At 36.2% G+C, this 16,498-nt stretch overlaps 1 protein-coding gene, 1 long non-coding RNA gene and 3 other non-coding genes across 5 annotated transcripts in view; 1 reads left to right on the top strand and 4 right to left on the bottom strand.

The window, feature by feature from the left end:
• LOC126926357 (dynein beta chain, ciliary-like) overlaps nt 1–16,498 on the bottom strand; it is a 59,335-nt gene that overhangs the window by 8,358 nt on the left and 34,479 nt on the right. Inside the window, exons 16-21 of the mRNA XM_050742697.1 lie at nt 15,432–15,837; nt 12,482–12,798; nt 7,057–7,189; nt 4,804–5,085; nt 4,304–4,510; nt 1,089–1,290 (exon numbers count right to left, since the gene is read on the bottom strand). Of these exons, the coding sequence (XP_050598654.1) occupies nt 1,089–1,290; nt 4,304–4,510; nt 4,804–5,085; nt 7,057–7,189; nt 12,482–12,798; nt 15,432–15,837 (1,547 nt within the window). The remainder of the gene's footprint in view (nt 1–1,088; nt 1,291–4,303; nt 4,511–4,803; nt 5,086–7,056; nt 7,190–12,481; nt 12,799–15,431; nt 15,838–16,498) is intronic.
• LOC126926403 (5S ribosomal RNA) lies at nt 93–211 on the bottom strand. The gene has a single exon (XR_007714537.1). It is a non-coding gene; the product is annotated as a 5S ribosomal RNA (ribosomal RNA).
• Nucleotides 3,848–9,326, top strand: LOC126926376 (uncharacterized). The gene is made up of 2 exons (XR_007714523.1): nt 3,848–4,032; nt 7,730–9,326. It is a non-coding gene; the product is annotated as an uncharacterized LOC126926376 (long non-coding RNA).
• LOC126926400 (5S ribosomal RNA) lies at nt 11,301–11,419 on the bottom strand. Its single transcript, XR_007714536.1, has one exon. It is a non-coding gene; the product is annotated as a 5S ribosomal RNA (ribosomal RNA).
• On the bottom strand, nt 11,625–11,743 carry LOC126926389 (5S ribosomal RNA). Its single transcript, XR_007714525.1, has one exon. It is a non-coding gene; the product is annotated as a 5S ribosomal RNA (ribosomal RNA).

The following is a 16,498-nucleotide window of genomic DNA, read 5'->3' as shown; positions in this document are numbered from 1 at the left end:
CAAAACATATCTTTTTCTCGATGCTTAGATTATAGATTCTTAAAGGTTGATTGTTAAGAAAAATAAAATAGATTGGGAAAATAAAAAAAAAAAGCCAACACCACACGGAGTTCCCAGGCGGTCACCCATCCAAGTACTATCCGTGCCCGGCGCTGCTTAACTTTCGTGATCGGACGAGAACGAGTGCACTCAGCGCGGTATGAGCGTTGGCTGAAATAAGTAATTTTTTTATTTGTATTTGATCGTCAAAGAAATAGAATATTTAAAGAAATATAAGTGTGTGCGAAAATCATTAATCTTTTTATTAGAGTTTATAAACTTCTATAAAGTGAAAGATTTACTTTTCAAATAAAAATTAAATTGAAATTGTATTATTACCTTGAAAAATCGCTTATGTTATAATAATTATCCAAAGTGATATATAGCGGCATTCGACAGCAAAAAACTTTCCAACGGTTTCATCGGTACATGGTATACCACCGTTGATAGACTGTTTACGAGAGACCGACAAAACATAAGCAAGGTCACGACGAAGGGTAAGCGTCGACAGGCTTAATGAGCCATGGATATCCCTACGGTCCTTTCGCCAAACACTCGAAAAAAGGCGTGCGTGACCGCGGTCGCGAAAGTCTAACGAACGCGTGCGTAGTGGGGATATTGAGAGGTGATAAAAAGAAAAGAAATGGATTGACAGATGAGTGATGACCAAGAAACGTGATTGCAGTCGAAATCGAGAAACGTGAGTAAATTATTATCCGCTCAAGTCGCAAGTCGAGACGTGTAACAAAGTCGTTAAGCGAGAATACATTTACTGTTAAACAAAACGCCGAGTATTTCTTTGGCACTCTACACGTACTACCAACACCTTATATATACAAAATAAGAGAAGGAAACGAATAGTAATCATTAAATAGTAAAGAATTACTGATATAAAGCATATTTCTTTTCAATATTAAAAAGTTTTGATTATTATAAGAAGAGACCAATAAAGTATTTACAAACTTAGAGTTTTATAGAAAAATTGTACTTAAAAATAGATTTAATAAATCGAATACATTGGAAATATTATTGTGAATTATCATATATACCTTCGACTAATTCCGTTTTCAAATATTCTACTAAATATGTCTTGCATAGTCTTCTATCCCAATCATCTGTTATGTGACCTCCATACATTATTTCTCCAAATAAGTAACGAAGATCCTCCCAAGGTACTTTGATACTATTTTCCAGGTAATTAAATAATACAGATACGCTGATTGTTAGATCACCGAAGTTGAATGGGTAGGACTGACGCAAAAAAAAAAAATTTTTTTTGTACATACATATATGTGTAAATTTAGTATATATTTTACAAACTTGTTATAATTTTATAAATTTGTTTAAATATATTTTTAATGAGAATAAACCACATTTTACTAAACAGGATATTATTCTACGGAAAATGCTGTTTGAAAAAATTACAGAAAATCATTGCTAATACCATATGTAATTATATTAATAATTACTTATCTCTGAACGTTATACATAAATTTCATATATACCTGTCGGGTTGGCGTTACGATTAGAGTTAGGGTTAAGGGCGTAAACGAATCCCTATTGACACTAGACGTGATCACTACGCAATAGAGGGGATATTTACTAGTGCAAACATGACCATGTTGGAATTGGACAAGTAATCGCGATAATTTGATACTCGAGAAGCTAATGACAATGATCTTAGGCTCAATAACGAATCCACGGTCAACGGGATGACGAACTCTACTCTTCTTTAGCGTCTAAGTTGTACTCAATGTTAATGCATGGGGCAATCACTACGTATCCGAGAGTTACTTGAATCGTCGTCGAGATCATACCGGAGAGTGGTTCTCCATCACGGTAACGCTGTCGAGGAAAACCATGATGGGTGTGCCCAAGGGCACGAAATCATCGGATTCGTGGAGAAAAGCTTCCATTCGGAAAGTGAGGGAAATTGGCGTTACTGTTAATTGGTCAATTTCCATGTTGGTGGTTAGAGAAGGGTGCTAGCCGCCCTTAAGAGAAAGTTCGAGAAGAGGAAGCGTCGTTGGTGAGAAAAATTGATTTCTCCTATTTTCTCGTAGTCGGGACGAGGACTGTTTGTCGGTTTGAAGGACTTTAGTTAAACAGACCTTAAGATTTATAGCGGGTCCTCGGGCTAGCCGAACATGTACTGTGGAGACGCGTCGACATCTGGCAATCATCTTACTCAAAGAATAGAGTCTGCTTGTGGCGAGCCACGGGGCAGAAATCGTTAAAATGCTTACCGTCGTGCCCCGTCCTAAGTATTTCTTTTAAGGAGAGCTATAGGGTTACTTCATGCCTTTGTTAGACAAAACGTTCATCCCTTGACCGCGGCTACGTTCGGCGACTGGTTGTCGCCTCGAGCCCAAGCTCACTATCATAAACCTCGAACAATCGGAGCGACATTTGTTTAATCTAAATTACGACATTACGGTATTCCCGAGAATCCGAGGAGAGGTTCCGGTGTTTTTCCATCTCCGACATACCTATATATATATGTCGGGTTGACGTTAAGATTAGAGTTAGGGTTAAGGGAGTGAAACGAATCCCCATTGGCATTAAACGTGATCATTATGCAATAGAGGAGATATTTACTAATGCAAATATGATTATGATAGAATTTGACAAGTAATCGCGATAATTAGATACTCGAGAAGCTAATGACAATGATCCTAGGCTCAATAACGAATCCGCGGTCAACGGGATAACGAACTCTACTCTTCTTTAGCGTATAAGTTGTACTCAATGTTAATGAATGGAGCAATCACCACGTAAAAGAAAGATACTTCAATCGTCGATGAGACCGTACAAGAGAGCGCCCCTCCGGCACGGTGACGCTGTCGAGGAAAACTATATCGTGTGTCTAAGGACACGAGATCATCGGATTCGTGGAGAAAAGTCTTCGTTCGGAAAGTGAGGGAAATTGTCGTTACTGTTAACTGGTCAATTTCCATGTTGGTGGCTAGGGAAGGGTGCTAGCCGCCCTTAAAGGAAAGTTGCTAGCGGAAAGCGTCGTTCGTGAGAAAAATAGATTTCTCCTATTTTCCTGTAGTTGGAACGAGGACTGTTTGTCCGTTTGAAGGACTTTAGTTAAATAAATCTTAAGATTTATAGCGGGTCCTCAGACTAGCTGAACATGTTCTGTGGAGATGCATCGACATCTGGCAATCATCTTACCCGAAGAATAGAGTCTGCGTGTGGCGAGCCACGGGACAGAAACCGTTGGAATGTTTACTGTCGCGTGCCGCCACAACTATTTCTTTTAAGGAGAGCTATAGAATTACTCCATGTCTTTGTTAGACAAAAGGTTCGTCCCTTGACCGCGGCTACGTTCGGAGACCGGTTGTCGCCTCGAGCCCAAGCTCACTATCATAAATCTCAAATAAATACAGTCAGATCGAATAACAACAATTTCTTAATACGGCTATGGTGGAATCTGGATTACAGTATTGAGGGATCTTCCCAAAGTTCCAAAGGGAAGGTTCCGGTGTTCTTTTATCTCCGACATATATAATATACATACATATGTATACAATACATGTACACTATACATACATAAATTGTATATGTATGTATGTAAATGTAATTTTTTAACGACGATTAACAACATAGTAACAGAGAAATTTGTTTAATTGCTATTTATGCTTGGGTACGTTCTAAATTATATAATAATTTATTATTAAAACATATATTGACTAATAAAAAGCAATTATTAAAGAATATAATGTACGAACTTTGCTAATATCATCACTAATAAAAAGTAATGCTTTATCTTATTAGTAGCCTTTCCTAATTTGATTGCAGGTTACAAGGAAGACAGTTATAGTATGTTTTAAACTATTAGGTCATCCCATAAGTTCGTGCCGACTTTTGTGTATACATTTCATGTGTCGATTTATAAACATACGGCGATAAGGGACCAATGCACTTGAAAAATGGGAAGAAGTTGTACAACGAGAGGGGGATTACATTTTTTCATGAAACTGAAAGGTATGTAAACAATCTTAACATATATAACCACTCAAAAAACGGAACGAACTTATGGGACAACATAATATATCACATTTGCGAGATATATTCCAAATATGTCTTATAATTAATAAAAAATCTGTTAAAGAGTATTAATTTGAAGTTATTACATTACACAAGATAACGTAAATATTGTTTTCTGCTTTCTCTCATTGTTGCAACAGTTACAAATCTTCGATCCATAATTTTTAATTTAACATCATATGATCCATTAAGATTTAAAGTCACTTACCCTATTCCATCCTTGCGCCCCAAATTTTCTACGTTCTGCAAGTACAGCGTGGTAATAACAAAGTGCAAATAATATTGCTTTGAATTCGGTTTCCTTGCTGCAGGACTCCAAAGTTTCCTGGGTAAAGTTATCCAACGCTTTGTGAATATTCGCTTGAATTCCAGATGGTGGTTCGTTCGTGATCTTTATGGCTGATTCTAGTATACCCTGTGTACAATTTAACGAACCTTACATTTAGTAATTATCTATCTATATTATTGGCTAAAGTATCACGTATAGTAAATTAGGGACTATAATAGGGACCTCAGAATTTTCTCAGATTTTTTAAAGCAAAAAGACAATAAGAAATTGGGCCAGTTAACGAAAGACCTGTAATGCCTACCGCGTTAGTGAAAAACCATATTACCGACGGAGGGTTAAAGAATATAATTAGCACATGTTAACTTAATTAAAAGTGCATATTTTCTTTTGCTTTTTCAAATTGTACAATTGTTTATTACCTGAGGTATTATTGATTCATGAGGATCAGGACTGGGTTCCGCACTAATGAACAAACGATAATCATCATGTGGATTCTCCGAGCACTGTTCCATCTTTTTTTCCAATGTAGGCAACCATTTCCTCACTAAATGGACATTTTGCAAAATTACCCAGTGGCCTTCGTTCGCGGAAAGTTCTATGGCTTCTTCCGCTATGGGTTCTTGACCTTGACCCAGTGACACATTATGGAAATTTCTGCCTCCAAAAGTGAAACCCAATTGCATTCCCAGTTTTTCGACGTCCTGAATTTTTATCGTTGTCGTTATTGCACATACATATTCCATGTGATTACGTTGATTTTCATAACATGTTTTTGTATAATTCATTAGGTATCGATAATTCTTAATTTTAATTGTCTTCGATTCAGGTTATAAACTGGTAAACGAAAGATATGTTATCGACAGCAACAGAGTATAGGAAATGAGAAGAGTAAGAAGATATTACAATTATATTGCATTAAAGAAAAATTATTAAATGTTGCGAAGTTTGATTGTAGCTTATTGATTGATTGTTCAGGGTATGCAAGAATTATATCTCATGACTTTGGTAGATGATCCTACACCTTTAGATCGGTGGAATTTCAAAGCTAAATTTTTTGTATTGCATTGTTTAATGCTCGTTACGAGGAATAAATATCTGTAAGGAACCATGGGTCGCAAATGAACCGTTTTTTGGAAAATGACCTTAAAATACCTTAAAAACTAAGTAATGACATATTAATGAATAAACAAAAAGCTGTTCCTTTGAATGTACGATAACCTACGCTAAATAGAATGAAGCATCTAGCTTCATCATTTCAAACTATTACAAAATTACTTACCTTATGGAGAAATCTTTCGTATAAAAATCGAATAGCGTTGAAGAGAATATAATTCGGTACGTGGAATTGCAGAAACGTTAACTACTCTTCGATTTCGATATTTTTGAATGTATTGTAAAAATCGATATTTCAAATAATCTTTTCCTATATGAGAAGAGAATTCTCTTAATTTCCGTGATATTCGCGAAAAACTACCGATATCACTACAGTGAATTCTGCATCTGCAGTTGTGCAACCGTGACAGCGTATGCATTAGTTTAGTTACCGATTGCCGGTCACTTATCGTCTGTTTGAAAACGAGTGTCGGGCGAGTTTAAAGGCTTCGTGCACAACGTACACATGCGAGGTTGCAAGAGTCTATTATAACTGATAACTTGTAACTCAATTAAAAGTGATTATCATCAGTGTATTAGGTTCAAATATTAAATAATTAAATAACTGTTAATAAACAGAAGATAAGCGACCGGCGACTGGCAACCAGACAGACGCATAGGCTGTCACAGTTGAATATCTATAAGCAGAAAAACACTATGATTGAGCCGGTAGTTTCTTGCCAATATATTGAAAACTAAACGAGTTCACTCCTTATATACAGTATAGTATATAGGTAAAAGTTGTGCAAAATATTTCTACAACATATCAAAAAATCATAAAATTCGGGGGTCGATAACGTTTCTACAGTTTCACCCCATATACCGTTATATATTGCATACAATATTATGCATTATATATATTATTATTATTACAAGTTAATAGTGTTACACACTAGATAAATAAATAAATAAATAAATAAAAAATTTTCAGTAAGGACTCCTGTTATTCTAACAGCAAAATGACTTTCAGTCGCGCGCGACTACTTTGCACGTGTGCATAGCACGTATAGATATATGTATGCCTTCCATATTCTTTGTAGTCGCAGAGTCGTGTCTTAACTTCGCGGTTGCGCGCGTCTGGTCGCGAATGGGAAGAAGAATAAAGCGTAGACTTCGTTTAAAGGACCTAGCTACGGAGTGGGGAAAGTAGCAATGCCTTTTAGTAAGCAGATTGTAAGGAACCGCACGATACTTAGCCCAGAACCTTGGTGACCCGAAGTACTTAACAAAAAAGAACACAAAAGAAAAAAAAAATTTTTCTTTTCTTTTCCTGCGATAAATTTAAACAGCTGATCCATACGAATCTTGATAAACTTTTGGAAACTATCCTGATAAACTATAAACAAACTATTGGATTTTTGTTTCGATTGATAATACAATACTATATGGTTATTAATAACTAATAAGCCGATGTGATATTATGTAAATAAAAAAGAAAATTAACAGAGCTGTTATGCATAAAAAATGTTTAGGTGTTGAAATGTTAGGTGAAATGTATAGGTATTGAATAAATTTCTTACCTTCAACGGATCAACGCCTGGAGAGAGAATGAAAAATATAGGCGTGATTGAACTGGTTTCTTCAAAGGATTTATGAAAAGGTGGAGATCTGGATTCAACAAATTTTGAACCAAGCTTTTCTTCTACGAAGCACCTAAATAAAGTCGTGAGATAGAATATTTTAAACAATTTGAGGAAAGAGGAAATATAATTTAACTTAAAGTAATACCAGGTAGTATACTGGGTGTTACTGATATCCTTAATGCTCTTTTTTTATAAATAACAGATTTGTAAGATAGAAAAGAAAAATAATTATTCCTTATAGATGCTACGATAGGGTGAATAGATTTTTGAAATGTTATTGTTTCTATGAAAATATTAAGATTATGTATGTTTGCAAACATAGAGAGACGAGTGTCGACTCCTGATAGCCAGCGTTAAGCATTATTTGTTATCAAGCGATGTCAATCGTTAACTGTTATCAATCGTTATCTGTTGTTAATCGTTATTTGTTGTTAGTTGCCAAAAGTAATAAACGTTATTGTTACAAATCAGGAGTATTTCTTGTGTGCTCAATCACGACATATACCACCTTAATAATAATTCTGTTTAGCTGTTCTCGACCTATGTGTTGATTTTGTGTGTGTTTTGGAAAACTGGGTGCCGATAATGTCTAATTTTTCCGTTGTTTTAGATATTAGGAAGTTTATATGAGATCAGAGACCATCGCACCGCTTCAGAGACCACGACACACACCGCGGGCAAGATGGATGCCAGATGTCTACACATCCTTACTGGGTACCTTCGATAGGCTTAGGGACCGACCATAAATCTGGCCATTTTCATAGTTAAGGTCCTTTAGACCAAGCAAGGATCTTTCCTTTCAAGTGTCCTTTATATTTATTGTTTACCACAGCTAGATACGGGAAACTTGGTTTTTCTCACGTTCTGTACCTTCCTTTACCAACTTTCTCTTGTCCCTTAAATTTAAGGCTTACGTTTTAAAGACAAGAAGGTTGAGCCGTAACGCAACTTTATGTTTCTTTTCTATCGAACTTTATTAAATAACACAACTTTATAAGCGCAGTTTGCGCGACTGATCTGAGAAATGTTGACTGACGAGAGTTTGTAGTTTCAGTCCCGAGCTGTTCTCGTATCATCATCGAGGGAAGCTCGGTGTGGGTGTACCCTTGGAAAAGTGAGGGTAACGATCCGCGATGCCAATTGGTTATAGCCCACGTTAATAAATGAAGAGTGAAGGAGGAAGCCTCCTACCAACATGGTCCCTAGGTGACACTGTTCATGGGGAAAACTAGCTTTCCCGCTATTGAGGGTACGCGGTGGGGACCTGCACACATCTGGCCTCTAATGTGGATTGACGTCACACTCTCGAGGGCGGCTGAGACCCTTCCTAGTCCACCAACCTTCTTCTTACCCAATCAAAAGCAGTGTCTATTGCCCTCACTTTCCTAGCCAAAATTGTCCTTAACGAATCAGCTCATCTCGTGTCGTTAGACACACCCATCACTAGCTTTCCTCTGCCTCAACATTGTCACTAAACTTCACATATTCTCTATCTTTAGAATAGTCAACATCTTTTTACCAAGTTTCTACGCTTAGACCAATCGCGTATTTAATTTATACATACGCATCAGTGTAACTAGTTTCTATATAAAGTTGTTGGAGTGAATTGTGATTTATACGTGTCAATTCAGTGTGTATTCCATTGTGATTACTGAATTCATCATAAGGTTTGATAAAAGAAAAGTTAATAGTTGTGCTACGGCTCAACCTTCCTGTTTTTATCATCTAAGCCTCAAATTTACGTGACGTTATCCTCGGTGTCTTTGTTGGTGTTGTGTATCGCTATACCTGCTTCTTGGACGAGCGAGTTTTGTTCTTTTGATCTGGAAATTTGACTTATATGCGGGAACATGCTGGCAGAATCGTTTTTGGAGGTATTTATTATTTTATTTGTCCAGTATTGGTTTTAGAGTTCGAGAATGCTTGGTTCAATTGCGATTTTATTTTGTATAGTAGATAATTTAGGAATTCGAAGTCTTCTCTTTCGTCGTAAGAATAGTTGTATTTTAGATTGTTGCATTTAGATAGTATGTAGCTTTTGTCTCGTTGTAGTTTTTTTATTTTATTGTTTACATAGAACTCGCAATAATTTTTATGTTTTAATATTGGTGCGGATTTGTAGGGGCACTCGACAGCAAACTTTCCAACGGTTTCTGTCCCGTGGCTCGCTACACGAAGACTCTACCCTTCGAACAAGATGATTGCCAGATGTCGATACACTTTCACCGAATATTTTTAGCTAGCCTAAGGACCCGCTATAAATCATAGGATGTATGTAGCAAAGGTTCTCTAAAGGGACAATCGTCTTTGTCTCAACAATCTCTACACATACCACCCACTACGGGAAAACACAGGAAATCTGCTTTTTCTCACGTACGACGCTCCTCGCTAGCAATTTTCTCTCAAGGGCGGTTAACATCCCCCTCCAACCACCAACTCAAAATTGAGCCAATTAACAGCGACGTCCATTTCCCTCACTTTCCGAACCAATACTTTCCTTAACGAATCCGATCATTCCCTATCCTTAGACACACCCAATCACAGTTTTCCCAAGGAGTATTATCTTGACAAAAAGTCATTCTGTCGTGAGCCGCGAGACGAGTTGAGAGACGCCTATCCGAATTGATCGTTGGTAGTTGGCCGTAATAGCGAATCCGAATTTCTCGACATCTGGTGCAATCGTCCCGACTTGAAGCGCACCGCGAAACGTATCACACCGAGTTCGAATTTGCAACCGCGAACCGATAATTGTATCGCGCGTTCTGTGCACGAGTGTATATCACGTACATAAAGTAATAAATATTTATAGTTGAACAATATCGAGTGATTCTTCTACACTTATCACGCACTTATCACCCCAGATTCTTGAAGAGCTATTTGTATATGTTTTTCTATTTCGTCTATGAATGAGTCGATTTGTGTGATAGTTAAGCTGACGTTGTTGTAGATCTTCTGGTCGCAGTTCTGTTCGAGTCGGTTTTGGAACTTTTTCTAGTCTGTCTTTTCGTAATCGTACCTGGGAGTTTCCGTCTGTGTTTCAAGTGTTAGGAAGTCAGATGTATTCTTGTTTATCTGAAATACTATGGCGTTATGGTCTCTGTTATAGTCTAGGATATTGAGAGTGTGTTAACATTTTGAAATTTTAATCGCGCGTCTGCTAGGCATGTGCCCAGGTATGAGCCTTCTTTTCGGTAAGAGGGTAGCTCGGAGCTGTAAAGGTTTGTTTTGTAGTGTATACTTTTATTGTCTAGCCAGTTTGTAATGAAGTTTCCTCTCGTGTTGTTTAGTTCGTTTTTCCAGCTTGCATGTTTTGCATTAAGGTCGCCAGCTATTGTATAGTAATTTTCCTGTTTGTCGACCTGTAAAAGTTCAAAGAGATTGTTGAATTCGTCGTTAAATTCTTTCTGCAGTGCTAAATAAGTTTTCCTTATTACTTATTTTTATTTTTATGATCGTTTCTAGGAGTTTGAAACTTGTTATTTTGTCGTTTTGCATTGTTTTGAACATCAGAGGGTTTTTTATGAGGATTGCAGTTCCTCCACCTTGGGCAGTTAGAGTAGTTTTTGAAGTATATTTTGTGTCTTTTGTTCAATTTTGTTTCTGAGATAAGTACGATGTGGAAGGAGGAAGGGTTAGCATACTGTATCTGTATTTGGTTTGAAATTATTGAGTTGGCATTTATTGAAATTATTTGCAAACGTTTTACTTTTAACTGATTTGTTTTTTGCTGTAATCGACACTTGAGTGGGTTTTGGTTATTCGTCATTTATACTATCGATAGTGATGAAGATGGGGTCGATCCTTTCCTCCTGCGTTTTTAATGATTTTTTCATTTCGTTTAATTGCTTTTGTTCATTTAATGCCTTGAGTGTACATTTTTTGAAGTCTTCAATGACGTTTATTATGTTTAGTTGGAGTATGTTTACTGTTGGATTAGGGTTTTGATTCAAGCGGGGAAGTATATTTGTTATATATTATATATTTGGTAGTTTGTTTTCTTTATTTGTATTTGATACGCAAAAGAATATTTAAAGAAACATAAATGTGTGCAAAAATGAGATTGATATAATGCGAGGTAATAGTCGTGTTATAGCAAATATATCTTTTTCTCGGTGCTTAGATTATAGATTGTTAAAAGTTGATTGTTAAGAAAAATAAAATAGATTGGGAAAATAAAAAAAAGCCAACACCACACGGAGTTCCCAGGCGGTCACCCATCCAAGTACTATCCGTGCCCGGCGCTGCTTAACTTTCGTGATCGGACGAGAACGAGTGCACTCAGCGCGGTATGAGCGTTGGCTGAAACGAGTAATATTTTTATTTGTCTTTGATGGTCAAAGAAATAGAATATTTAAAAAAACATAAGTGTGTGCAAAAATGAGATTGATACAATGTGAGGTAATAGTCGTGTTATAGCAAAACATATCTTTTTCTCGGTGCTTAGATTATAGATTATTAAAAATTGATTGTTAAGAAAAATAAAATAGATTGGGAAAATAAAAAAAAGCCAACACCACACGGAGTTCCCAGGCGGTCACCCATCCAAGTACTATCCGTGCCCGGCGCTGCTTAACTTTCGTGATCGGACGAGAACGAGTGCACTCAGCGCGGTATGAGCGTTGGCTGAAATGAGTAATATTTTTATTTGTCTTTGATCGTCAAAGAAATAGAATATTTAAAGAAACATGTGTATGCCAAATGAAAATGATATAATGTATGCTAATGGTAATACTAAGACATTGCAACTTCTTGATGCTTAGAATATAGATTATTAAAAATTAATTGTTAAGGAAGCCGAGGTGATTTTTTGGGATTACGTTATTTTTGACTAGGATGTTATTTATGACCATTTCGAATATTTTTTGGTTATGTTGGCTAGGATACTTATATGTCGCAGGTTTGAGGATGAGAAGCTGTCTTTATTTATTTTTTGTGATGGCTATTAATTTAACTTTTTTCCATTTTCTGGGGACTGGTTGATAATCTGCGACATACACCTTCGCAGTCAAGAGGCTATTTTAGAAGACGATAATCGTACATGATCTGGACAATGGTTGGATGCTAATGAAAAATCTTAAACAAATGCTGAAACCGTCATTACGGCCGAAATAGGTTATGATGATTGTATGGTGTACATGAATACTAAATGATGCACTCATTCATTAACCTGGGTTTAAAGAATGTGTTTGATAATGGTACTTTGTAATGGCTCAATAAAAAGAACATTAAAATAAAAAAAAACAACGTCGCAGAAATTCTATAGGCATAACATGATTCAAGTAAGATATAATTGAGAAAATGAATGCCTAGGATTTGTAATGTAACGTGAAGTATCAAATGAGTTAATATGACAGGAACATACCTAATCGCGTAAGTCATACGATCCAGTCTAAGACACCTCATGATGCATAATCTTTGCAGAGCAGTTTTATTTTTCCAATCTTGTGGGAAACTTTCTCGTTCCGGCGTATCTGATTCTACAAACTTCTTCCACCGTTTCGCAGCACCTTCTATGTCTTTTTCTAAATTTTGAAAGTCCTCCATTTGGCTCAAATATTTAATGCCTCCCCAACCGACATCTGTTAAAAAGTCTACGGGGCTTGTTAACTCCGGAATATACGGAAATCGTAGTAGGAAGTCAAGTTCTGATTGTGATATTTCCTTTGCTTCCATAAAAATCTGAAACGTATAGAATTATTCAATGTGACGTTAGTTGCAATAAAAATGCGATACATAGCGTTGCAAGCTGCCCTCATATGATTTAATTTATCCAAGGAAGATTTTTTTTTTTGGTAAACTTTCCACTTCTATGCAAAATTTTTCTAATCAATATACTACGCTATTTATCGCTATCTTAACGACCTTTTTTCTTTTCCTGTTAGAAGTAACTAACCGTTTGGTTTGTACTATTGAACTCAATTATAAAGAACTACTCATGGAATTTATTCCAATTATAATTATCACATCTAATATAGTAGAGTAAAATAGTATGTAGTATTATACTATTATTATAGTATTATAGTATTATAGTATATAGACATTCCATACAATTGATAATGCAGTAAATAAAAGAATCATATTAACACCTATCCTATGGCACCAATTTGTTGTCGAGTGCAGGCTAACTCTTCAGAAGATACGATTTTTTGGCCGATTCGGAAACTAAAAAAAAAAAAAAAATTATTTGGTGAAACAAAGTCCCGATTGATGTGATACAACAATAGATTCATGCGAAGATAAACATTCAATGGAAGCATTAGATAGAGAAATATGTAATTCGTTGAAAAGATATTTCGAAAAAATTAATAGATTAGTAAATAAATTGATCAAATGATGAAAGCAATATGGAATGTTTAATATCCACCAAAGTTTATTTAATTTAGATTCCATCAAATATACATTTTTAACGTATATCTATTTCATTATATATATATATGTCGGGTTGGCGTTAAGATTAGAGTTAGGGTTAAGGGCGTGAAACGAATCCCTATTGGCGCTAGACGTGATCATTATGCAATAGAGGAGATATTTACTAGTGCAAATATGACTATGATGGAATTGGACAAGTAATCGCGATAATTAGATACTCGAGAAGCTAATGACAATGATCCTAGGCTCAATAACGAATCCGCGGTCAACGGGATGACGAACTCTACTTTTCTTCAGCGTCTAAGTTGTACTCAATGTTAATGCATGGGGCAATCACTACGTATCCGAGAGTTACTTGAATCGTCGTCGGGATCGTACGGGAGAGTGTCTCTCCGTCACGGTGACGCTGTCGAAGAAAACTATGATGGGTGTACCTAAGGGCACGAGATCATCGGATTCGCGGAGAAAAGTCTTCGTTCGGAAAGTGAGGGAAATTGACGTTACTGTTAATTGGTCAATTTTCATGTTGGTGGCTAGGGAAGGGTGCTAGCCGCCCTTAAGGGAAAGTTGCTAGCGGAAAGCGTCGTTCGTGAGAAAAATAGATTTCTCCAAGTTCCCGTAGTTGGGACGAAGACTATTTGTCGGTTTGAAGGACTTTCGTTAAATAAATCTTAAGATTTATAGCGGGTCCTCGAGCTAGCTGAACATGGTGTGGAGATGCGTCAACATCTGGTAATTGTCTTACTCGAAGAATAGAGTCTGCGTGTGGCGAGCCACAGGACAGAAATCGTTGAAATGCTTACCGTCGTGCCCCGTCCCAAGTATTTCTTTTAAGGAGAGCTATAGAGTTACTTCATGCCTTTGTTAGACAAAACGTTCATCCCTTGACCGCGACTACGTTCGGCGACTGGTTGTCGCCTCGAGCCCGAGCTCACTATCATAAATCTCAATTAAGTACAGTCGGATCGAATGACAACAGTTTCTTAATACGGCTATGGTGAAATCTAAATTACAATACTAAGGGATCTTCCCAAAGTTCCAAAGGGAAGGTTCCGGTGTTCTTTTATCTCCGACACATATATATCTATATTGGATGTCCAGTAGTCAGTATTAAGCCTTTGAGTGCTGTGGGCGCATATAGGTGTCTGGCGAAAGCTATCGGTGTGGACTAAGGGCATATATATGCGTTTTCTGTAAGTGCCCGGCATGGACTAAGGACGCATGTATGGGTTTTTCAATTTTTCCGAACACCTACGCAGAAGTAATACTATTACGTTTGTGTGAAATAAATATAAATGCATTGCTTACGGCAGTAAACAAATGCCAATAGTGGCTCGTTATCGTTGAAGTGGTCACCACTTATAAGAAAACTCCACATCTGGTTTTTTTAGTTTTCTCAAGCACTGAATTTTTCACACACAACTAAATTATTAACTTGTGTTATATTTACTAAATTTAGTTTTCTAGTTTATTGTTTTCTAGTTTATTACCCAAATTCTAGTTAACTGTAAATTTCAATGTTTATAATAAATAATTAAAAATAACTAAAAAATAACGCTCTCGAATCATTTAATCTCGTGCAAAAGAATTACTATAACTTATTACGATTTGCGTTTTGAATAGTCAATCGACAGAGTTCAGTCTAACGAAAAAGTATTCCGTCCACAGCGATCGTCAGCGCTAGACGCGCGCCGTACGGACGGCATAGGCCGCGAGTATTCAGCACTCAAAGGGTTAATGATATGTTGCAATTTAGCTAATGGAAGATGGTTGTTTTATACAAATCACTAATAGGAGGCGTATAAGTAATACAGTAATTACTAGTTATAAGATAGGAATAGTGACAAAACAAGACCAAGAAAAAGGAATCCTTTTGATCAAGCAACAGGGGGCAGGGGTTTCCACAGATTGAGAACCGCTGATCTGAATTATAAGATATTTACCTGAATGGTCATTTGACAGAGGAAGGTCAATTTATCGGCTTCAAATAATCCTCTGCTTGTATAAATGAAAACTAGATAAGTGATGCTATCCATTAAAAGAGCCACGCGCTTAGCCAAATCCTCCGAAGCTACTGCAAATCTAATTGCGTTTAAAAAGACAACGCTGAAAGCTTTCAAAGAAAACTGATACAACATATTGATCTTGTTCAAATCGTTTAAAACGAAATATAAGAGACTGGCTCGAGCCGCAACAGGACGATAAATTTCTCGAGCCTCGTCTATCTTTACAGCAGTCACTCTAGCTTCGGCTACTTTTATTTCTATTTCCGCAGCAGTTTTTTTCGTGGTTTCCAGATTGATCACGAGATCGACGTCGCTTAAAATGTCTGGCCCAGCAGTCGATAACCTTTGAAAAGAAACACGATATTATGTCGTGATATTTACATTTGTAGACAGATACCATAACTGTCATAAGACAAATTTTAAAAATTAAAATATAACAGTTAATATCTTTAATTATAAGATTTTGATTACGAATAAAATATTATAAATATTAAATATTAGTTAATAGTTATTCGTAATCACAACAATTAAAAATTGATATTTAAATGAAATTACCATTTAAATAATAATTAAATTTTAATGACTTTTTTCCACAAAATGTTTAATATAGTTACTTTTAGTTTACTTTGGATCTCTGGTTATAAAATAATTATTAAAATCTATAAAGTACGTAATTTTAAATGTAATGTGTAGAGAGAATGGTTTTAATAGAAAATGATATAGAGAATACCCTAAAAGGTTGGACATTAAATCTAGTACTTGAAAATTTCATCATACTGATACATTAGACAAAATATTAGTATATTGATTGCGATAAAATATTGACATATATCAAATACTATTACTATTACTGATAACCACTAATTAAGTTGTGATCGAATAGTGTTCAGGATTTTGAGCGATCCTCAGTTTACGACACGGGCAGCGCACCTACTCTTTTTGGGAAGTTGGAAATTCTCACCTCGCTAGTTGTAGTAGTATTTACAATGCGGACCCCGTCAAGA

Source organism: Bombus affinis, chromosome 17 (genome assembly GCF_024516045.1).
Source record: "Bombus affinis isolate iyBomAffi1 chromosome 17, iyBomAffi1.2, whole genome shotgun sequence".
NCBI classification, from domain to species: Eukaryota; Metazoa; Arthropoda; class Insecta; order Hymenoptera; family Apidae; genus Bombus; species Bombus affinis.
Note: the sequence above shows the minus strand (reverse complement) of the source record. Positions and strands in the feature narration are given on the sequence as shown.